General features: G+C 38.9%; 1 protein-coding gene across 1 annotated transcript in view; it reads left to right on the forward strand.

Moving 5' to 3' along the window:
* LOC141789531 (ephrin type-B receptor 1-like) overlaps positions 1-25,697 on the forward strand; it is a 160,094-nt gene that overhangs the window by 122,711 nt on the left and 11,686 nt on the right. Inside the window, exons 14-17 of the mRNA XM_074668981.1 lie at positions 448-695; positions 7,127-7,194; positions 9,356-9,503; positions 12,753-12,902. Coding sequence (XP_074525082.1) covers positions 448-695; positions 7,127-7,194; positions 9,356-9,503; positions 12,753-12,902 — 614 coding nt within the window. The remainder of the gene's footprint in view (positions 1-447; positions 696-7,126; positions 7,195-9,355; positions 9,504-12,752; positions 12,903-25,697) is intronic.

The following is a 25,697-nucleotide window of genomic DNA, read 5'->3' on the forward strand; positions in this document are numbered from 1 at the left end:
AGCAGAGGCCGTAAGGATCAGGCTGAGGATGCAGAGGGCAGCTCCCATGACTGAGGGACTGTTTGTGTGTTTAACACTCGCTGCCCTCACTGAGACCCAAAACATCTGCTGCAGAAGACAATCTGCTTCGTTTTTTTATTGACAGAGGATTTATAAAGTCTGCTGGCGAAAAAAGAATACTCTTCAGGCCATCTATATTCATCATTGACCTCTTTACATCATAAAATGTGATTAAAATGCAATTTCTCATTAGCTTCTCTTATTATGTAAGAGTTATGCAAGAGCTTTGAAATCAAAGAAGCTTCCAGAAAACAACCATCCCCAGCAGCGCTCGTGTTTTCCCCTGCTGAGGCACATACTGTTTTCTGAAGAGCACGGTGCCTTGTAATTTTGTTTTCAGCACTTTAATCTGAGGCTTCCTCTTGTTGTTGTTTACTTGTGCTGTAGGTGAGTTTGGAGAGGTGTACAAAGGTCGCCTGAAACCCGTCGGGAAAAAAGAAATCCCCGTGGCCATCAAGACCCTGAAGGTCGGATACTCCGAGAGGCAGAGGAGGGACTTCCTGTCCGAGGCGTCGATCATGGGTCAGTTTGACCAACCGAACATCATCAGGCTGGAGGGCGTGGTCACCAAGAGCAGGCCAACGATGATCATCACAGAGTTCATGGAGAACGGAGCGCTGGACTCGTTTCTAAGGGTAAATAACTCAAACATACCTCAAGCACTAACACACTGCAAAAAAATGACTTTTCATCAAGTGTTTTTTTCTTATTTTAAGTAAATATTGTATTATTACTCTCGATATGAGCCACATTTATCTTGTTGGTCCAGAAAAATCTTATGTTTTAAGTTTTTAAATTAATATTTTGTCTACAGTATCAAAGACTTTTCAAACACACTGGTCAGAAATTCAAAATTCACAAAATTAATTGCAACAACTTTTTTTTAGCCTGTTTTTAATATAAGTGGAGAGTTATTTGCTACTCCCACGAAATGATTTATCCTGGTACAAACATAAAAAATACGTTGTAACTGTGTTTTAAGAATCTGTTGTGAATAACATTCGTTAGATACCCAACATCTGCTTGTTTTGCTTAGTTTTGGCACGCTTTTAAGATTCATTACTACCCGACTGTGGCAGTCTTAAATGTTGTGAAAAGCTGAAATTTTATCAAGAGTTTCAGTAGAAAAATGCCTATTTAGATTTTAAGATGCTATGAGGAAGATCTGTTTTAATTGCACTCCTTCGCCACCTTCTGGCCTGGAGTCTCCACACACTGTTGTAAATTACTTTTAATGAGGTGTGTGTTTGTTTTGGAATTAAATGGAGATCAGATCGGAACAAATTTTCTTTGTTCAAGACAACTTTTTACTGGATACAACGCGCAGAGGTAAGGTATTTATCAGTACAGTTATCTACTGTTTGAAACATGACATCAAGCAAATGTTGTAGTAGCCAGCTATATGTAGTGCTATTGGCAGCCCAGTGCGCCGACGTATCTGTAGGCTAACGTGACAACAAGTCAACACTGTCAGTTTGTATGTAGCTTAGTAGCTGTCCTGCCAGTCATCTATCAAGCAGAGCTAACGTAACCTCACTCTTTATTTTATTGATAGACTCTCAAGTTTGAACAGACCACTGCAGAATAACTGCTGACTGTGGGTTGGAATCAACATTAGCACAAACAGATTAGCTCCTGTGTTAGCCTTTAGCTTAGGCTGTATCACTCTCCCTTTTATCTTTCTTCTGCTCTTCTGTCCTTTTTCTGTCTGACAGTTAGGCTCCAGTGTCCACCATCACTACAAAATTAATCACAGAAATCGTTTTCAGCAGAGAAAAACACAGATCTCTCTTCTTACTACTAAACTGCGTCAGCCGGCGTGGTGTTGTCCTAGAAACTTAGACATGCCACAAATCAATCCGGTCCTGGTCGACCCGACCTGGAAGCTAAGAAATAGCAGTTTGAAATAACCTGTAACCAGCAATATTGGTGCTGATAATCTCATTTTGAAGTGTGGATTACGATCCGGTATATATCTAGAAGGGAGACTTTTTAAAGATCACTTTCAAACTCCTCACAGTCCCTTTAATAAGAGCCACATTCACCTGACAAGTCCAGAAAATTTACTTATTTCAAGTTATTGAAAGAAAAAAACTAAGTCTGAATTGCTTGTAACAATTTTATAAATCTGCCAATGGAACAAGAGAAATTTGCTAAAAAATTTGCTTGAAATTTGAATAATGTCTAACTTCAAGAAACTTTTCTCTTGTGGCTCATATTAAGTCTAATAAGAGATTTTCTACTGAGAATAAGACAAAAACACTTGATAAGATTTCAGTTTTTTACGGTTCAGTTACAGGTTTCACTATTATACCATATATATATGTTGCACCTTTTACTTAATTTAAGACAGATTTACCACAATTTAGCAATTATAAATTCTTGAAAGTGTCCTAAAAGTAAACAAAACGAGCATATCTCACAAATTTTATTTGTTATTATTCATAACAGATTCTTAAAACAGCTATAAAGTGCTTTTCATGGTTGTACCAGGATAAAACATTTCATGGGAGTAGCAAATAACTCTACAATTATATAAAAACAGGCTAAAAACAAGTTGTTAGAATTAAATTTGTGCATTTTTTAATTTCTAATCAGTGTGTTTGAAAAGTCTTTAATACTGTACACAAAGCAGCAAATGAACATCTCAGCCTAAGGTACACAAACCTGGTAGTTTGAAATTCTTGCTTCTCCAGTAAATCTTGTCTCAAAGCAGCAGATTGAGTTTGATGCATGAGATGTTTTGGTGTCTTCATTGCTGCCGAAACAACTGTTGACAACTTGAAAACCTTGCTTCAAAAGTATTTTCAAAAAAGTATGCATGACAAATTAACAGACAAAACAAACCAAACAGTTTTTATCTGTCATGACTTGCTCCGTGTCACTGCTGTTTTTATTGGTTGTCTCCTATTTTGATTCACTCCATCAGGATAAATGATAATTGTCCCTCCCAGCTGATGTTTTCATTCATGGCACCCCGCGCCTGTCACGTTCTGTATTAATTAATCTATAATTATCACCTCTTTGAGAAGAGTCAGGACACAGTGGCAGAGACGACATAAAAAGCTGTGAATGAATGTGTTTCAGGCCGTCCTGAAAGCGGGTGGAGTTATGGTGTAACACTTTCCTTTGGTCATGTATATTTGTCACCATCCACTTGTGATCCAATCCCCAAGAAGCATAAAAGCAGAGTGTCGACAGCGTGATAAATACCCAAACAGAAAAGCAGACGGTGAAAGGAGGATTGGAAACCTTGGGGGATAGAAACTGAAAAACAGCAACAACCTCCTGCAACAAACTCCTGCTCTTCTTCTTCTCCTCTCTTTCCTTCCTGAGCTCTTTCCTCCTCATCCTGCCAGCCAGTCTGTCTGTCCGTCCATCTGTCTGTCTGTCTATCTGTCTGTCTCTTTGATCCTGCCCTCCTTTCGAGGCGCCTCTAAAGACAGAAAGAGAAACTCTTTGATGTTTGGTTCTCACAGCGTGACCCCTTTTGACTCAGAAATCATCCGCTGACTCATACACACACCCACATGCACACACAAAGTGATCGATCTCAGTGGTGTTGTTGTCCTGGCGTGACCATCTTGCGGGCACAGGACCCAGAGGATCAATGCCTGTGTGTGAAAATGTGTGTGTGTGTGTGTTTGTGAGTACCTTGAAGACGGTTTTGCCTGCAGAGGATTAGGCTCGAGGAGCATCAAAGGCGCAGTTTGATGCACAAAGTGAATTAAAAGGCAGACACACACCTTCGACTGCAACCCTGTCAGCCAGGATGTCAGTGATGTTTTATAAGAGACAGAGACTGTCTGGCCCAAAGGTGGAAGACTGAAACAGCAGAGAGGGAAGTTGTTTTGGGTTTAAGCAACATGTCTCACTACAAGTCCCGATCCTCCAAATACATTCCTATCTGTTGAGGTTGGATAATCAGAGCACAGTGTTGTTCTTTTTTATTCCATCATAGTGTATTGTATGTTTTAGTATCATATCATACTGTGTCGTATCACAGTGCAATGTTACAGCCCCCCACTCTGGGCTGTAAAATAAGGCGCCATGTTCCCACATTTCTGGGACATTTTCAAAATAAGGTCTGTTGTGTTCCTACATTTTCCTCCACTTTAAGCTCTATCCTCCCACAATATTTTTTTGGAGGCACTTTATGGTAAATGAATAAATGATTGAATGAGTAATTTTATTTTGTCACAATCACAGTTGTTACAAAATAAATTTAAATAGGCTGATTGAAAAGGATTCCAGCTGAAGCAAAGCTTATAGATGCAGAACCTTGTTTTCATTTCAGTCAAACAAAACCAGAGATGTACAAACATGCATCCAGGATGTACATGTAAAACAATCACATGCTACATACAGTATATGTACATACATACCTACATACACACACATACATACATACATACGTATATATATATTAACATGCAAACATGCATGTGTACCTGCATACACATATAATACATAAATAAGCAAATGTACCCACAACCATAAATATGTACAGACATAACCACGTGGGGCCTTATCTTGGGAAAAAAAATATCTTAGAAACGTGGGAACATAGGTACCCTCCACATTAAAGTGTCTGTGCACACCGCTGTTATATGGTACCATACTGTTTAGTATCGTATCATGTCTTGTCTTATTGTACCATACCGTACTGTTTAGTATTGTACCGTCCTGTATTGTACCGTCCTGTATTGTACCGTACTGTTTCATACCATATTGTGTCTTCGTACCGTACCATATTGGGTTGTATTGTATCGTACTGTACAATACCATGTTGAGTCTTATTGTACCATATCATATCAAACTACCTTGTATTATGTTGTATGGTATTGTACTGTACCGTACCAAATTGTGTTCTGTCATATCTTATCGTATTAAACCATATCATATCAAACCATTTCATATTGTATCGTACAGTACCGTACCATGTCATGTCTTATAGTACTATATCAAATCATATCGTATCCTGATGTATGGTAATGTACCGTACCATATCGTGTTGTGTCATATCTTATCATATCATGTCATATTGTATCATACAGTACTGTACCATGTGGTGTGTTATCTTATTGTATCAAACCACATAATATCATACTTTATGGTACCGTAATGTGCCGTAACACATCTTGTTGTGTTATGTCTTATGGTATCAAACCATATCGTTTCTTATTGTGTTGTATTGTGTCGCACAGTACTGTACCATGTCTGATCCTACTGTATCAAATCATATCGTATTGTGTTGTATGGTATTGTACTGTACTGTACCATATTTGGTTGTGTTGTGTCTTATCATATCAAACCATATCAAATCAGATTGTATCATACAGTATCATACCATGTCATGTATTATTCATATTGTATCAAACAATATCATATCATTCTTTTTGGTATTGTACTGTACCGTATCATATTGTGTTGTGTCATGTCTTATCGCATTTAACCATATCGTACCGTACCGTACCGTACCGTATTGTATTGTGTCGTATTGTATCAGACAGTACTGTACCATGTCTTAGCCTACTTTGTCAAAGCATATCGTAACGTGTTGTATGGTTTCCTACTGTACCGTACCATATTGTGTTGTGTCTTGTCTTACCATATCAAACCATATCATATCATATAGTGTTGTATTGAATCATACTGTACCATACCATGTGTCTTATTCCTTCAAACCACATCATATTGTATTGTGTTGCAGTGTAATGTTTAATATTGTATAGTAGTGTACCGTACTGTAATGGGTCACAGTGTAATCGTAAGCATGTATTGAATCTGACATATTGATTTGTAGTATAAAGTTTTGATTTGTATTTTTCCTGATCATACCCTGTACATATTTCAACATTCTGTGTCTTGTTTTTCATTTCATTTCATGATGTCAAACTGTGTATCACAGAATAACAAAATGTGTATCATAATCTGATATATTGAACTCTTTAAACTCCACTAATACCTTATTTAATTCCATTATATAGTGTATCAAAGTGTATCATATCATAAAGGTATCCTCTGTATTGTTGTGTGTCATGTTATATAGCATCATGCTGTATCCTATTGTGTATAATCCAGCCTAATCCTATTCATCGCATCACATCGTATCTCTTTGTCAGGCCCAGAAGCCTTTTTGTGATTATTATAAAACACTCTGCTGTCTGTTCAGTCCTTTATTATCCATGCTTACAGAAAGCTTTGGCTGCTGCTCTCCTCCACTGTTATTTACCCTTCGCCCTTTACTGCCTCTAATGCACAGCACTGACAGAAGTGCTTCACTGTATTCACAGGAAACATAACCACCAACAAGAGACCTCTGAGTGATTAACATTAGAAAAGCAGTAATCATCAACACATATAAACGAAGAGAGACCAAGAATATGTCTGTGTTTATGTTCTGCTCTTTCTGTCAGAGTCAAGCCCAGAACTTTGAAGACCGGGCTTTTTCTGGATGTGTCTGTTGGTTTTAAAAGGTTGTCATGAGTTACTGAAGAGTAAGCAAGCCTGAAGGAAAATAGTTTGTAGAAAGTTTTATTCGACCACAACTGAGAGCAGAGAAATAGTTTGAATGGCCTTGTGGGCTAAATAGGCTGTTTTTATAACCACCTCCAGGCTGTATCAAAGTGCCTCTAAAACGCCGTCTGTGCCATTGTAGTCGAGACACAAAGACATATACAAATAGAGATGAGGGCATAAACTTTCAGTCTGTCTCTTTTTGAATGTATTCATATTCATCCAGAAACTAAAGTCAAAAGAGAAAAGTCTTTTCATTTGTCTCTTTTCCATATAAAAGTGTTGTACACTCTTAATGTAAGACGCTGAGAGATTTAATGTGGAATTACTCCGTCTGAAAGAAGCAAGGCCATTCAAGGTTCGGTTTTATCATCGAAATTCAGTCAGAAAATCATTCATCAGGTGTGAAAACAGTACTTCGTTCACCTCCACAGCTCGTTTCTTTCATCTCATTAATGTGAGATAGTCGCATCTTTATACTTCCTCGACTTAAAAGGTGTGATACACGAAAATAACAATAATCTTCTCATGGTTTGTGGTTTTGCAGCAGAATGACGGGCAGTTCCCTGTGATCCAGTTGGTTGGTATGCTGAGGGGCATCGCTTCTGGAATGAGGTAAGAGCACAAAAACACAGAGATACACACACACACATCGGCCAAATAAAACCCTTTATTATCCAAACCCGGCAAGAAAAACTTTTGTGATTTTGACTTCACAATCCCAAAACTCTCCCCTCACAATCACACACACACACAGACTGTTTTTACAGTGGAGAAAATAAGTATTGAATGTGTTAACTTTTTCTCATCATATTTATTTTCCAAAGATGCACCAGACATTGGTATTAACTAAAATAATCCACACATGGATTATGGCTGAGCATCCATAGAGGCTATGGCTGTGGAGTGCATTGCCTATTGTTTTCTCTGTAATAACTGTACCTGCTGCCTCCAAGTCTTTCTGGAGCACTCTCAGAGTGATCCTTGGCCCCAAACATGAAAAGAAATCATAATGATTATGTGGAATTAAGTACGATAACACAGGGAAAAAGTATTGAACACGCTAACTGAGACTCATCTAATACTTAGTGGAGAAGCCTTTGTTTGCAATGACAGCTTCCAGATGCTTCTTGTATGTTTGAACTAATGGCCCACACTGCTCAGGTGTGATTTTGGCCCATTCCTCTGCACAGATTGTCTTTAACTCTGGAATATTCTTTGGTGCCCTCTGGTGAACACTTTTCTTTACTTCTTTCCACAAATGTTCAATTGGATTTAAGTCAGGTGATTGACTAGGCCGTTCTAACAGATTGATTTTCTTTTTTTGAAACCATTTGAGAGTCAACTTTGCCGTGTGCTTTGGGTCGTTGTCCTGCTGGAAGGTCCAGCCACGTCTCATCTTCATCATCCTGGTGGATGGCAGCAGATTCAGATCAAGAATTTCCCCATACATGGCTCCATTCATTGTTCCGTCAATTATATGAAGTTTGCCAACACCATGAGATGAGAAACAACCCCATGCCATGATGCTTCCACCTCCAAACTTCACTGTTGGTGTAGTATTTTTTGGCTGATGTGCAGTGCCATTTCTCCTCCAAACATGGTCTGTAGTATGACAGCCCAAAAGTTCAGTTTTGGTCTCATCTGCCCAGACAACATTCTCCCAGTATTCTACAGGCTTGTCAAGATGCTGTTTAGCAAACTTTAAACCAGCTTCAACATGCCTTTTCTTGAGGAATGGAGTCTTGTGGGCAGAGCGTCCATAGAGGCCATGGCGGTGGAGTGCATTGCTTATTGCTTTCACTGTAACAATTGTACCTGCTGCCTCCAAGTCTTTCTGGAGCACTTTCAGGGTGGTCCTTGGCTCGTTGAGTCCTCTTCTGACTATCTTTCTGACTCCCTGGTCAGAAATCTTCAAGGAGCTCCTGTGCGTGGCCTGTTGATGGTAAGGTGGTGCTTCTTCCACTTGTGAATAATGGCCCCAACGGTGCTGACTGGAATATTCAGGTGCTTTGATATAAGTCTGTAACCAGTTCCATTCTGATGCTGAGCAACAATCGGGTTGTGAATGTCTTCAGAGAGCTCTTTGTCTTTACCCATCATGAGGTGTGTGCTATTTAACTGCTTGGTGAAAAAGCGACCTTTTTATAGGACCATCAATTTGCTCTAGCCCAGCTGATGTTGGTTTGCACTAATTGGAAGTTCAAGTAATAATTACTGACAGATTTCAGGTGGTATGGTGCATTTCCTTGCCAAAGTATTAGGCCTTACCATGTGTGGATTATTTGAGTTAACACCAATGTCTGGTAGAAATTTTGTTTAAATTGCAGCTTTGGAAATAAATGTAATGAGAAAAAGGTTGACATGTTCAATACTTATTTTCCCCACTGTATTATCCAAACCTGGCGAGAGAAACTTTTGAGATTTTGACTTCACAATCCCAAAACTCTCCCCTCACAATCACACACAGACACACACACTGTATCTATTCAAGTGAGGAGCTCTACAATTTGCTGGCAGCTTGAAACACTGCTTTAATCCCCCAGCACACCAACCAAAGCTCACTAGATCCTATCTGTGTTTTTATTACTGCTATCTGCCTGTGATCGCGCACTAACATGTACACAAGCTGTAAATCTCTTTCCTATTGTATCAAAGGTAGCTGGCAGTGATAACACAGCCGCACACTAAATCCCATTACCTTTTTTATAGTCACCCTGGTAGCTGGCACTGGATAACACAAGCCTTCACACGATAAATCCCTCCCATGTTACAGGTATTTGGCAGAGATGAGCTACGTTCACCGGGACCTGGCTGCTCGCAACATCTTGGTGAACAGTAACCTGGTGTGTAAGGTGTCGGACTTTGGTTTATCCCGGTACCTGGAGGAGGACACATCCGACCCGACCTACACCAGCTCACTGGTGAGGACTCACATCATGCTGTAAATCTACTCAGGGAGACATGCTAATGCTGCACTCTGCTGTGATTAGACTATAAATCTTCCTTATACACACGTTAACAACTGTAGAAACAAAATTACATCCGTGACCTCTCAGCTTCAGCCCGATGACGGGGAGGTTTTTTCAGTGACTCATATTTTGATGTCTGAAAACTTTAAAGAGTTGAGATAAAAACAAAAACTTAAAGCCTTTGCTGGCAGCAGCATAAAACTCTGCTAATCTTAGATCTTTTCTAGCAGTGGGACAATAAAAAACAAACTGTGGTAAATGCCAGAGGAAACAAAAACTTCAGCTTTTTGGGACAGACTCTGTTTGGGTTATTTTTCATCATTTGGAGACACGCTTTAAAACTTCAGCTTGGTAAGGTTTAGATGTGCTCACAGAAAAGTTGGTCTTCACAGAAGTTTAGCAATCAGCATAAATCTGTGTCGTACAAAAGTTGGGCATTTTTTTGTAGCAATGCTTCTTTGCAGTAAATGTCATAAAGTTGTAAATCCTGTTAGTTTCCCTTTTGAATTGAGCCATATTTGTAAGGAACATGCATGAGCTGCAGAGCTGAGTATGTGGGTTGTACCCCCAAGAAATTTGCCGAATCTTCTCTGCCAATGTCGAGAGATCTAAAACAAGGAGAGGCAGATTTACCTCATGGCACGGGTCAGTCACCTACAGCTCTTTAGCCTCCTTGCAGTGTCCCTTTCAGAACTCAGCATGTCTAAGTCTCTATGACAACACCACGCAGGCTGACGAAGTTTAGTAGTGAGAAGAGGGATCTGTGTTTTTCTCCACTGAAAACAATTTTTGTGATTAATTATGTAGTGTTGGTGGACACTGGAGCCTAACTGTCAGACAGAAAAAGGACAGAAGAGCAGAAGAAAGATAAACAGGAGAGAGATAGAGCACAAGCTAAAGGCTAAAAGAGCTAAACTGTTTGTGATAATGTTGACTCCAACCCACAGCCAGCAGTTATTCTGCAGTGGTCTGTTCAAACTTGAGAGTCTATCAATAAAATGAAGAGTGAGGTTACGTTAGCTCTGCTTGGTAGATGACTGGCAGGACATAACCAGGATTAACCAATGTTACACATCACGGACATGTCTTAGAGCAGTGTTTCCCAAATTTTTTACCAGGTGACCCACATTTTTGGGGAAACAAGCCATGGCGACCCAATCCAAAATATGTCATCTGTAAATCAAATGACAGGATAAAAAAGGGTGCTTTAATCATGTTTCTGCATCACTTACATTTTTTGGACCAGCTAACAGGCCTGACATATTTTCTTTGCTAGGCTTACACTCTGAAAATCCTTGCATTTTTATTACGGGTTAGCCCACTTGCTTTTCAGAATTGCATCCCCGTCATTTGATATTAAGGACAAGATATTAAGATGCAATGTTAATCCAGAATAAAGGTAACGGCATCTGTCCATGCCTTGTTTTCAGCCTTTCCTCTGAGTGCTATAAAGCAGTAGGAATCATAAGGTGGTTTGGCTTTGGTTGTTTGAGTAGCACCAGCAAATGACTTCAGACTTTTGAAAAACAGTTGCATGTTTCCAGTTACAGTAAAGGTGGCGATGACCCTTCACAATGAAAACATAACCAGCTATGACAGTGTGGGGAGCCAATCATCAGTTAACAAATAAAGGGGAAGGGAGACTTCTTCTGGTGAAGGGAAGCATGAATTTTGTGTAAACATTTTGAAAACTAATTTGGTGACCCATAAAAAAATCTCTGGCGACCCACCATTGGGTCAGGACCCAGACTTTGGGAATGATTGTCTTAGAGCATTGGGCTGCCAGCTGCGCTAAATATAAACAGCTACTACACTACCTACAAATTGATAGTGTTTACTTGTTGTCACGTTAGCCTACAGATACTTCGGAGCACCGGGCTGCCGATAGCACTACATATAGCCGACTTCTACAACATTTGCTTGTTGTTATGTTTCAAAGTGTGTCTAACCTGCAGGTTGTATCCTCAAACCTGATCTCTATTTATTAAAAAAAAACACATGCCTCGCTAAAAGCCATTCACAACAGTGTGTGTGAGACTCCCGGTCACAAGGTGGCGAGGGAGTCCAGTTAAAACAGATCCTCCTCACAGCATCTTTTAAGTTGTACCAAAACATGCCACACAAATTCAGTCAAGGTGAAAAATGTATGAATCCAGCGGTTTTTGTGCTGCTAAGTGCTCCACAGTGCCCCCCAAGGTGAGGAAAATGCTGCCCCTCCCGCTACTTTGTGCTACACGTCTTCATTTCATTTTTGCATAACTGTCATCACTGGACACATCAACATGGTGAAATCAAAACAGGAAGTTTGCAGAGTTGAGTTAAACTTTAGATTTTGAGTATTCAAAGGGTTCATATTATAACTATTCAGTTATTTCCGATCTTCTTCAAATTGATTTTTTTTGAGTATACTAGACACATTGAGGACAAAAAGTTGTCAAAAGTTTTTTTTTTCTTATTCAATGGGCACAGCCACACACAACGGCCAAAGTTGACGAGCACAGCCGCAACGTTCCCTGATGAGCATGAGGGCCTGCTAATTGTTGCTTGTGGCTCTAATTAGATTTTATTTTTGTCTTTCACAATTCTCTTTGATTTTGAGAAAACATTAAATGACAAAAATAGTTTTTATAATTTGTCAACTAAAACATGTCACATCCTTGCCTTTACCTGTAGGTGGCGTCTTGAGTTACAGGCTCATATCACCATGAATAAATCCAGGAGAAGAAAAGTCTTAAAGGAAATAATAATTTCAGAGCTGGTACATAAAGTTGAGCAAACTCAGCTTTTGCTGCTAGTTTTGTGGCAGCTGAGGAGATCGTACGGAGGGGGAAGCCGTTCACAGACGGAGAAGACATGAAAGAATCCTTCATGAAGAATCAGAGCATCTATTCTCAGACTTCAAAAACAAACAGGAAAATGTTCTGAAGATAAGGGAGAAATGCCGACCTGCAGTCCTGTGTGAAGATCACTAAACTTTCCAAGATCTTTTATGCTCTGCAGCTCCTCACTCTTTTTTTTTTTTGCTGGAAGAGGAGGTGAAACGACTCTTTTGATAGCAAAGGTCGCAGACCTCGGCCTTATGGGATGCCTTTGGACGCAGTTTTAGTGGCGTGTGATGAATATGAAGGGAAGCACGTCAAGACTATAAAGTGAAACATTTCCACTTCCTGTCTTCATCCTCTGTTCTCTTTTCTCTCTCAGGGCGGTAAAATCCCAGTGCGGTGGACGGCTCCGGAGGCGATCGCCTACAGGAAGTTCACGTCAGCTTCAGATGTCTGGAGTTATGGAATCGTCACCTGGGAGGTGATGTCATACGGAGAGCGGCCGTACTGGGATATGAGTAACCAAGACGTGAGTCACAGCATGAATCTATGTGTGTGTGAATGTGTGAGTGTGTGTGAGGTAGAGTCTCTGATGTCTGTCACTTTTAACGAACCCGTACGTTTACCCGTTTCCTTGATGTCCTCTGAAGTGCACGTGTGTTTTGCATAATGTGTATCCATGTGTGTGTGAGTGTGTGTGTGGGCGGATGGGGGTGTGCTGTTTGCTTCCTCTGCCGTCTCTCCCAGCAGGGTGTCTGCATGTCTAGGAAAACAGGCGGAAAATGAGGACATCAATTTAAGTGTCACAGAAATGTTTGTTTCAGCCTCCACATTCTGCTTTCCACCTGATCTTCTCTTCAGGGAATATTTCAACCCTGTGACAACTTTATTCCAATTACCTTCGACGTGTGATCAGTTTGCCGCAGCGCCTCTTCACCTTGCTCTTCATCTTTGTGCTTGTAACACATTTATGCTGTTTGAGGTTAAGTTTACAGATGATCCCAGTGTTTTAAAAGATGGAGTTCTTCTGGCTCTTAAACCCATAAGAAGTACTTCCCCGTCCTCGCTTTAAAGCTACTATTCAATTTGACTGTTTAAACCTAAAGGGGCTCACATGCTGTACATGAAAAAGGAGGTTCCAGTTTATCGGATTGCTGACATTTTTATTTTTAGGTTTCCATTGCGAGGAGAAATGTGATACAGAGATTATACTTACTTTTGGCACTAAACCCCCACATCAAAGCACTCTGCCTCTAAATCCAAATTTCTGCTTTCAGAAACCATATATCTAACTGCTCTGACACAGAGGAGCCTGGGAGCTGCACAAGCCCACAGTTTGTCTGGAGTTTATCTTCCTAAACATTGCTGACAGGCTTTGGTTGAGTTTATCACCTGGAAAATAACTTCTTTGAAGAAATTTCAGAGCTGTTTGTCTCGTTTTTATCTGTTAAGCTGCAGCCCAAGTTCATCGACTTCACTTCCCGATTTGTAACTCAAATCGTAACTCATTAACTGTTATAAATAAACACATTTTAGCTGCAGTACTGCTAACTTAATCAGGTGAAAGATCCCGGGTTTGAAAGGCGAAAATAATATACATTTTTTTTTCTTTCGAGAGTCTAATCTCCTCTTGGCCAACAGTTGTCAATAATCGTTAAACGTAAAGCCTCAGTTTTAACCTCTTATAACTAATTAAAACAAAACTTTTCAGAAGAAACAGGACTTGAATACAAAGCGGCCAAATTATATCTTCAAATCACCACAACAATCAGATGTAAGAAACATTTCTACCAGGTGTATTAATTTTTCAAAGTTTGACCACAGCCCATCTGGAATGACTGGGGAGATGGATTTTTTGAGCTATACGGCAGCCAGCCACCAGGGGGAGCAGTTTTTGTGGAGACCTCACTTCAAGTCGAGCAAGATGACGTTGATTTTCTTTTTTTAAAGTCGATAGTAGCGTCTGCAGGAATTTTCGTTATTTGTCAGAAAACACAACATTCAAACTGGGCTCCTCCTCCTTGGCTCAGAGCCAGCAGCAGCACACACCCACATCCTCTGAGAGACTCAAGAGCTGTGCACATGACTTGGCATGCTAGCACAAGCTAACCAAAGGTATTTGACTCATAAAAAGCAAACTCATCGCCTGCTGCTCTCAAAATACCCTGAAGCGAGTGAAACTTGAGCCAAAGCTTCACCCCTCGTTTGGAAAAAAGCTTTATCTGTTTTGTTTTTGTTTCGTGCTCTGTGCAACTTCATCTATCGTAGCAGCTCGAGGTTGGCTTTTTCCTCTCGCTAATCAACATGCAAAGTCTCTTGCACACTGCAAACACCTAGATTGGCTGACGTAGCCACGCTTTTCTCCACCCAGAAACATCCTGATACAACCAAACATTAACATAAAGGCAGAGGAGAGGGTTTGAGGCTGACAAAGACACTGACACACATGTATACACTGGAAAAAAATATTTTTGAGTGTTTTTGTCTTATTTTCAGAAAATGTATTTTTAGCAAGGGGCAACATCTGGTTAGTAAAAATGAGGCCTATATGGAAGTGCTTAAAGTTGCTGTTTATCGAGGATCCGCTTGACTCTGGCTCCAGAAAGACCGAAAGTCACGTACACACCCAGCCATAAAAATGGACTTTCACAGCATTAAAAAGCATATTTACAGCCTGGTTAAAAAAACGGCTGGGGTCTGAAATGTTAATTTTACTATTACTGTACAGTGAGTGAATTTTTTTCTAACTCGGTGATCGAGAAATTACTGGTCTGATTGTCCAACTAGAGATACAGACCAGGTCATGTGACGTCATATCAAGTGTGGCTGCGTCTGCAGATTGGCTTCATTTCATGGTATCAGGAACAGACGGGTGACGTTGCGGAGGCTACGTCCATGTTTTATACATTTTACGCTTTTTAGACTTAATCTGAGCCACATTAAGATTTTAGAATAAGGTGAGCCAAAGCAGACAAAAACAAAACATTCTACAGATAAAAAAGTAACATATTACAACCTAATTATAAAGAGACAATTAAATAATTAACATATCATAAATTGTTATTTTTTTCCCTTTTTTTCATTTTTTATTTGCATTTTTCAAAATTTTAACATAAGATTAGTCAAAGCAGACAAGAAGAAAAAAATAATACAGATAAGAAGTAATATATCACAACCCAATTAAAAGGGAACAATTAAATAACATGACATAAAAAAAGATATAATAAGTAATCAAAGTTTATTTTGGGAAGCAAAGGAAGCACCATAGTCAGTATCGAACACCTCTATGTGAAATGAAATGTACCCACATGAAATGTTGACACAACAAATTTATACCTGAGTGAAAACAAATGTTAAAATTTAAATTTAAATTTATTAGTTAAAAAAATCATGAAGTAGTGCATTCTGAATTTTGCTGGGTCACACTTTACTTTTAAAGCTCTGTATTGCAGAACAATGACAGAACAATGCCAAAGGGACCCTGGAAAAACTAAAAACTTATCAAGTGTTTTTGTCGTAATTTCAGTAAAAAAAATCTTTTTAGACTCAATATGAGCCACATTCACCTGACCAGTCCAGAAAAATGTCTGATTTTAAGTTATTTAAGGACAAAATTAGGTCTGAAGTGCTTGCAACAAGTAAAAATCTCTGCCAATGGAACAAGAGAAAAGCTACTTGTATTAAGACATTATTCTAGTTTCAAGCAAATTTTTAGCAAATTTCTCTTGTTTCATTGGAAGATTTTTTTCACTTCTTACAAGCAATTCATAGCTCATTTTTGTCTTTAAATAACTAGAAACAAGACATTTTTTCAGGGCTGAGCAGTTGAATGTGGCTCATATAGAGTATAATAAGACAATTTTTACTTAAAATAAGACAAAAACACTTGATAAGATTTCAATTTTTTCCAGTCTAGAGGCCCAGAAGTGAGGATTGAGCAGGATTATTCCTGTAAAAGTTGACATTTTAATTTTCAGACTCTTCCTTTAAATATTAGAATTTTCTGTCATTTTTTTTCTAACTGAAGACTTTTCACTTGGTGGCTTCCACAACATCTCAATCATCATGTCTTTTCTCCTTTTCCCACCTACCGCATCTCCTCGCCTCACCCTCCATTCCCTCCTGGCCGAGCCAGAGCAGTATAAGTGGTCCATGGTGCAATAATGACATGGAGTCAGAATAATGACAGAGGCGGTTTTATAACGCGCACACCGTGTATAATGATGGAGAAAGTGAGCGTTACCACTACAGCTAACGAGGGTCTGCTGGGGCATTAACTATGCATGAAACTCACACCTTAAGCTCACACATACTACACACACATGCTTTAAGGCACGCACACACACATGTACACACATCAGGTTTCAAAGAACAGGAACGAGCGGTGAAATTGTCAGCGGAGCCACCACAGGTGCTGTGATCGGCATGAATTAATCATGACAGGAACCTGTGATGTTTTACTACACTCGCTGCTGTTTTGATTGACAGCGGCGCTTAGAGAGAATTTATGCGGCACAAAGCCTGAGAAGTGTGTCGGGGTCAAGTAGAGTTCACCCGGCGAAGAGACAAATCCCCAATGCTGAATTTACAGTAGCAGAGGCACCGCATTTCCGTAAGCCAGGCTTACAAGTGCACTGACACGGGCTTGTAACTTCAAATTTACAGAAAAGTGCCAAAAAAGAAAAGTCAAAAGTTGTTTTTCAAGGAATTTTCTGGCATCTTAACTTTGGTGAAAAAAGTGCCGTCATTAAAATAGGGGACAAGAATCCAAGAGGGAGCGCCCAAACTCAACCCACAGCGCGACAGCTCGGGGAGGTTTGGACTTGTTTCGTCGGTGATCAAAGCAGAAGGAGGCAGGAAAGTCCAACAGGAGGAGGCTGACAGGTAAAAAGTCAGCAAACAAGGAGAGATCATAAAAGTAACACAGGCTGAACTAAAAGACAAACTGTGGGAGAGAATATCTGGCAGAGTGCTGAGGCTGCAGCGAAGGTAAACACAGGAAGGTAACAGGGGACGGAGGAGCAGGTGTGCAGGTGGTTGAAGGGGTCAGGTGTTGGGGATATGAGCTGACAGAGATGGATGAAAACCAGCAGACAAAATACAGGATGATCCAGCAAATTCAGGTTGGAATATTTTAGGGTTTACCACAGAATAAATGTACATAGAAACAACAAAATTAATTACAAAAAGACTAATTGACAAAAATGCTCATCAATCATTGGATCCATTCCCCCCCCCCCCTTTTTGATTTTATTAATTCATTTTTTGTTGTTGCATTTTTCAAGATTTTACCATAAGGATAGTCAAAGCAGATCAAAAGAAAATAATATGAATTATAAAATTTTTAATTATGAGTATTATTATTATTTATTATTCTATTATTATTATTATTATTAGTAGTAGTATAAGTAGTAGTTGTAGTATTATACAAATAAAAATGAATAAATAAATAATAACATCAATAATAATACCATCAAAATGATCATGCTTTCTTTTTTTTTTTTCTTTTTTTTCTTTTTTTTTTTTTTTTTACCTTTTTTCTTATTTGCATTTTTCAAGATTTTCAGATAAGGTGAATCAAAGTAGACAAAAACAAAACATTCTACAGATAAAAAAGTAATATATTACCACCTAATTAAAAAGGCAAAATGAAATAAATATCATAACATAATATTGTTAATTTTTTCCCCCCCTTTTTTATTTGCATTTTTCAAGATTTTAACATAAGATTAGTCCAAGCAGACAAGAAGAAAATCCTGAATTTTGCAGGGTCATGTTTTACTTTTAAAACTCTGTATTGCAGAAATATGACAGAACTTTGGCAGAGGTACACTGGAAAAACTGAAATCTTATCAAGCGTTTTTGTCTAATTTTCCGGACAAAATGACATTTTAGACTAAGTATGAGCCACACTCACCCGGCCAGTCCAGAAAAATGTCTTGTTTCAAGTTTTTTAAAGACAAAAATGAGCTCTGAATTGCTGTAACAAGTAAAAAAAAAATCTGCCAATGGAACAAGTGATAAGTTACTTGTATTAAGACGTTATTCTAGTTTCCAGCAAACTTTCCGGCAAATTTTTCTTGTTCCATTGGCAGATTTTTTTTACTTATTACAAGCAATTCAGACCTAATTTTTGTCTTTAAATAACTTGAAATAAGACACTTTTCTGGAATGGTCTAGACTGATTAGTTGAACGTGGCTTAAATTGAGTACTCCAAGACAAGTTTTACTTTAAATAAGACAAAAAGCTTAATAAGATTTTATTTTTTCCAGTGTAGAAGTAGGGTTGCAAAATTCCGGTTATTTTTCAAAGTTGGAAATTTCTGTGAAATTTTTTGGTAATTAACAGGAATTAATAGAGGACTTTTGGGAATTTATCTTAAACTGCATTTACCTGGTCATATACCTGTGTAAATATCAAACATTTTGTTTATTATAAGCAGACAGGCATGCAAAAATGTCAAATGCAATATTTTTAAATGACTTTATTAATAGATTTTCAGGGAATTTGGGGGATTTTTTTTCCTAACTGAGTCTGACCCTCATGAATGTGGTCATAAATATTTGTTGTAACTAGCCTTTAAGCCTTATACACATTTTAAGGAGCAATTTTTAGTTTTTGGTTGGTGTGTCCATTTCTTGAAGTTAAACCATACCACCAAATATATTTACTTCCTCATCATCATCCAAACTGACCTTGACAAGATGTCAAGACTTTCCATGCTTGGAGCTTTTTTTTCACATTAATTCATGACACATAGTTGAATTTTTGTTCAAATATGCTCCAAGATAAAATTTGAAAGCCTCATTCAAGTAGATAACAAGAAAAAAAATCTAAAATTTCTAAGACAAATTCTCCTGGGAATTTTCAGCCAAAATTCTTGTGGAAATTTCCTGAAAACTTTGAAATCCCAAGTAGGAATGAAATGCAAAATAACTCACTTTGATAAATGTGGAGGATTTTTCTTGACGACACCTTCCTTTACTGGTGTTTCATTAATGTAAGTCTACATTTGCAGCTTGAAATAAAAATATATTCTGCCTGTAAGAGCAAAGCTGTGACACCAAAGGGAGAGACGACTGTAACTGTGTGAGTTATCTTTAAACAGCTCTAAGACAGACATTATCTGAACTTCCCAAACACACAACATGTTCTCAGAAACTCACTGTTTGAGCTGCGGGGTTACACAACAACATTACAACCATCGTAATTAGAGTTTGGAGACATTAAAGGAAATTATTCTCTCATCTCTGGCGCACAGGGCTTAATAATTTGAGATAATGATCAATGCACTTGATTTTTCTTTTCTTTGATTTTTTGGGGGACGGTAGTGAAGCAGCTTTCATTCAGACGTAGTTTCGAGCTCTGTGATGTTCAGGATAATTATGTTCTGCACCCAAAGGTATGTTCATGTATTTAACACCAACTCCCTTCAAAACAAAATTCAGCCCTGAAAAGTTTTCAGAGAGAAAGCTCAGAGATTCAGATCACTCCAGATACCTGTGCACGCATAATGAAATCAGAGGCTGCTTTTGTGAAACTCCGCGCCCTGACATGAGAGACTGCAGCAGGTGTCAGCGCTGCTCGGTGATGAAAATCTTGATCCACTCGGCGACCGCACGCTCTGCCGGGATGAAGTTCTCAAATGGAAATTGAATCCTCTTAACTAATCCAGGTTTTTCGCTTTTCTGGGGCTTTAAATAAAGCTGAAGGAGGCAGGATTCGCTCATGAAAATACACCTGTCTTATCAGGCAGAATCACAGAGGAGCTCTAACAGAGAGGACAATCCCCTCCTCAGTGAAGTCATCTCAGCGACAAATCAAAAACATGATCTAGGAATAAGAAGTGTCCTCCACGCTGCTGTGACAGAGCCGGACTCAACCTCAGATCATTCTGCATCTTTCATCTTTCATCTGTCTGACGTCCAGAGCTTCACAGCGCGGCAGCAACACGCTGTGTGCAATCTACAAGTTAACATTTCTATCATATATATTTATAACACAGGAAATGTGGCTTCATCTCAAAAATATAAACTTTTCTTTATTGTGTCTGAGATTTCATTCAAACAAGCTGTGCTCGGTGTAAGAATGAATCAATAACATTTTCTGATTTAACCCACAGAAAGGGAATCAACATGGATATTTGCAACAGAATAAGGCTATTTTTATTTTCTAAATGTAAATGAAAAGACTTTTTGGTGCAAATGACATGAAACTATCTAATATAGCAAATTCAGGTAGACAAAAATATGTTTTCCTCTATCCAAAGGCATCAGTTTACTGAGATGTTCAGTTTTTAACAGGATAATAGAGACAATCACAACAGATGTTAATCTAAACCGAGCAGGTCTGCACTGTATCGATCAATCCATCAAATTTTATTTTTATCTATTAGAGCAGCTTTCTACAAATACAGTGCAGGTCAGAGTGCTTCACAGGATAAAAGTCAATAAAACATCAAAATAAAAAAGCAGTGAAGTTATAAAATTTTAAAAACCTACATAAAAGCTGCAATAAATAAATGGCTCTTCACTTACTGTACTGTGATGTTTTGTCATCAGCAAAGACCAAACATTAAGACTTAATTTTATCTCATCTTAAAGGTCCCATATCCTGCTCCTTTTCTGCAGTTTAATATGGATCATTGATGTCTTCATGAAATGGTAGTAACATGTTTTGGTCCAAAAAGCCAATAAATCAAGCACAGCAGCATTGTTTCCAGGCTCTCATAGCCCCTCTGTTCAGAACGCTCTGATTTAGTGGGCGTGGCCTTTATATGTAAATGAGCCACTGCTGATACCACCCCGCTCTTCAGCGTCACTGAGAGCGGCGCCACGAGCTCCGAGTGCACAATGTTGAGAAAACAGTGAAGCTCGTATACCATAACGTTACAGGCTAATACAACAGGCTAACCGCAGCTAAAGTTAGCATACTGAAGCTGAAGAAGTCGGCCGTGAAGTGACTAGCACACACATGCACAGTTTTACTGAGTGTAGCTGGCACATTTCCCTCATAAATGAACTCTAGACACTTAGTCTTGTCTTCCCCCGAAATGGGAAGCTTGTGCATAGAACTATGTGGCTGTTTACAGCCAAAAACAGAGCAGTGATGGCTTTTCAACTTTGGCATTCTTTGGAGGAGAGTGGGCGGGGAGGGGGTTCGGGGGGTATCTGCTCTGGTTGACCAATCAGGCTTGCTCCTGATTGGTCAAAAAAGGGAATCGCTGACGTCGGCAAACCCCGAACTCCAAACAGCTCGTTTTAGGTCAGGATTTTATATTCACAAGCACTACTAAATACAGGTTTTGTCATTAAATATCACATTTTGTGTGCTGGGAGGAACGCCAAAGACCCACAAATTTCACTAAAAGACTTAATAAAGTGATTTTTGCATAATATGAGACCTTTGAAGGGGCTGCGAGGACTAACTGGAAAAGCTTGGGTTTTTCCAGGTTAAAGACTCTATTTCCCATAAGCACTAGCACCTACTGTTGTGAGAATGTGACTCTTACGAAGGTGTTTGTTTTGAAGAAAATGTTAGGAGTGCAGATCTTCTTTTTAATTCCACTTTTCTTCGTTCAAAACAATTTTTTTCCAGATAGAAAGCAACAAGGTCATGGATTAGCACTAATGTTTGAAACGTGACAACAAACAAACTTTGTAAAATCAGTCTGTACCGACCTTTAGTAGCCAGCTTTGTTTAGCGAAGATGTGCAGTAGTAGAGACTTGTCTGTAATGTGTAACGTTAGTGAATCCTGGTGATGTCCTACTTGCCATCTACCATCTCTGACCTCACCAAGCAGAGCTAACTCAAGATTGAACAGACCACTGCAGAATAACTGCTGACTGTGGGTTGGAATCAACATTAGCACAAACAGTTTAGCCCCTGTGTTAGCCTTTAGCTCTTGCTCTATCTCTCTCCAGTTTATCTTTCTTCTGCTCTTCTGTTCTTTTTCTGTCTGACAGTTAGGCTCCAGTGTCCACCATCACTTATCTCTCATCTCACTATCAAACTTTGTCAGATTTTGTGGTGTTGTCATGGGAACTAAATCCTGTCTGATCTGATTGGGAAGCTGAGAAAAAGCATTTAGAAATAATCTTTTTTTGCCCTGATGATCTCATTTTTAGTTGTGGACTACAACCAGGCATATATCTAAAAGTAAAACTTTTTCAATATCACTTAAAAAATCCTCACAGCGGCTTCAATCCACTGCAAGTAAAGCAGTTTACAGCATTTTGCAAGTCAGTGTCAAGTAAATCTTCTTATAACAGGCAGAAACCTCGAGTAGAACCAGACATATGCTGATTTTATTAGATAAGAAAGTCTTAATTTCCCAATTTTGGGCAATTACATTTGAAACAGCAGTCAGCAACCAAAATTATATCATATTTTAAAAGGTTTGTACCAATAAATCAATCAGTCTTTTTGTTGTATAGCCCCAAATCATAACTAACGTTATCTTAAGACACTTTTTAAAAAACATTAAAAGGTCTATACCCGTCAATGTGAATACATTTTTATTAACAGAAACCCAACATCTAGACAAGATAGGGAGTTGCAGAACTTATGAAGTTACAACGGCAAGGAAAAACTTTCATTTGTTTGATAAGTTACAAAAATAGTTAAAATCAACATTATGTATGAGTATCACGCTTTGATCATGTGGCTGCTTGTTTGCGCCCATGGTAAGTGTTATCTCTTATCCATCTATGTGGCTGCTCTGTCTCTTTTTTCACTAACTTTTAGTTTTTAGATTCATTTTCAGTGGCGTATCATTTTACCCATTTTTAAAATTCTAACTGGAGACAAACGCTGCAAATTATCCGCGGCTGGAAACTGAGCTGGCTGCTCTGTAATTAGATGTTACAATGCCTACATGTTTTGTCCCTGTCAGGCACACTTAAGTATAAAATAAACCTGACTGCTGTTTAAATTTCTCATTAGTCCAGGTTAATAATATTCCTGTCATTTTGGTTGTTACACAAAAAGATCCGTAATCTCCAAATTTCCAGTCGGTCCGTCCAGAAAAAGGCTGATGAGCAAATTAAATGTCAGGCTGAAAATGATGCATTAGGTTAGAGTGGTTTGAGTCAGACAGAAATACCAGCACACCCCGCAGATTTCACTTTGAGTTGTTTATGTCATCTGATCGGGTCAAACAGGAAGCATGGGACTCATTATGTCACGCTGTTTAAAAGTTAGTGTTTGGATATCAGCAGGAAAAAAAAAACAGAATTAACATTTCAAAAACTGTCAGCATGAAGTTGAAGTGGCCTGGATTTTTTTTTTTCATTTTAATCCCCTTATGCAACGTTGTGGGTGGTGGAGGTGAAGGTGGAGAAAACACTTCAGTGAAATTTAACCCAGAGGCTTCCTGCTCGCCACAGCCAATCCATTTTCAGGCAATCAAACACCACTGGAAATTTATTCTTGCTTCATTTTTGATTACTGGGATGAACAGGGATGGCTGTCAGGTTGCTTTTGGCAATCATTTTACAAATTTGGCAACTAGTTTTTAATATTTAATAGTCGTACAGCTGCCAGAGAAATCCACTCCTCAATGAATACATGTTAAAGATCTGCCCCAATGGGAGATTTTACATATGATGAATGAACGAAGCTGGTAAAGTAAATAAAACTCAACAGGAGTTGATGCAACTGCTTGGAGACAATGAAGAGACTGGACTTCAGTCAACCAATGCTGGGTTGATTTACGACACGTCTAGGTCTCCATGACAACACCACGCCGGCTGACGAAGTTTAGTAGAGAAAAGAGAGATCTGTGTTTTTCTCTGCTAAAAACGATTTCTGTGATTAATTTTGTAGCGATGGTGGACACTGGAGCCTAACTGTCAGACAGAAAAAGGACAGAAGAGCAGAAGGAGCTAAAGGCTAATTAGCGGAGTATTATGGTTTGTCGAAGTGGAGGAGTTAACCACCAAAAAACACGTTTTTAAACTAAATATCATCACTTATACGGATGGTAAACGGCTCCCAGGTTTGTGAAAAAGCAGGATAGATATTAGGTGGACAGACGTTTTTAGCTGAGAAATCCAACGTGTTCCCAGAGAGAAATTTAAACACACAACTGTCACTCGATGCTCATGACTGCATTATCCGTGGACACTTACCAGACTGTGACAGACCACTAAAAGAGCACACAGACTGCTGAGTCTGAGACCTGGTTCGTAATAAAAGAACCAGAAAACTACATCCAGAATTAATTATTTACCCACAGACATCACAGGTGTTCCAGTGTAAAGTGTGACCCTGTTAACTGATGACTCTCGGCCGTTAATCAATAGCCACGTTTACATGGACCCAAATATTCCGCTTGCATTCGGTTTATTTGCTCAAACAGAAAGAATTCAACCTTTGTTTACACCTCATTCTGAAAGATAAGTGCCAATCCGAATGGACATTTAATCGGTTTCACAGGGGTGGAATATTCCTTTCCCCAAACCAATTGAGGTATCATGTATCCACTCAAACGGAAAGTTGTCAGGGTGCGTTCTTTCAGCGCATGCTCAGATATGACCTAAGACACAACTAAAGACGCTCCTCAATGTTAAAAATGGCGTCGAGCCGTCAGCACTGGACTGCTGCGGAAAGTTTGTTTTTGATCCAAACTTTGAAAGAAATGAACATAATTTCAAGACTGGACGGACGACAAACTCGCAATACGGAGTATTGCAACACCGTGATAAACAAACTGTCGTCCTCCAGCTTTGATAAATCTTGTGATATTTACGTTTTTCTGCGCATGCCCCATTGACTATTCTGTTTAATCACAGCGGCGCATGTAGACCAGAGGTTGGAATATTCCTTTCCATGTATACTATTGTTTTCGGAAAAGTCATTCTGAAAGATTCCATTTGGAAAGACAAAAATCTCATCATGTAACTGTGGCTACTGATACTGTCAGCTGAGAGTCAGCAGTTAGCATGTTCGCTATTTACTCCAAAACACTGGTTGCTCTTTGATGGTCAAAACTTGACAGACGTTATGTCTATTGTATGGTATCGTTCCTAAAAACTGACCACAGAACAAACATACATTTTTATGCAGATAACAGGTTGAATTTAGTGTTTGAAAAACTCTAACTCGTCTGAATGAATGAAGCTAAACGCTGCTTCTGACAACGTAGGCTGATAATCCCTTTATAACACAGGGGCTAAGTTGTTCCAACCCACAGTCAGCAGTTATTCTGCAGTGGTCTGTTCAAACTTGAGAGTCTATCAATAAAATGAAGAGTGAGGTTACGTTAGCTCTGATTGGTAGATAACTGGCAGGACATAACCAGGATTTACTAACGTTACACA

This window comes from Halichoeres trimaculatus, unplaced genomic scaffold, assembly GCF_033239565.1.
Source record: "Halichoeres trimaculatus isolate MK-OKI-2021-1 unplaced genomic scaffold, fHalTri1.1 fHalTri1_scaffold_4, whole genome shotgun sequence".
In the NCBI taxonomy this organism is placed as follows: domain Eukaryota; kingdom Metazoa; phylum Chordata; class Actinopteri; order Labriformes; family Labridae; genus Halichoeres; species Halichoeres trimaculatus.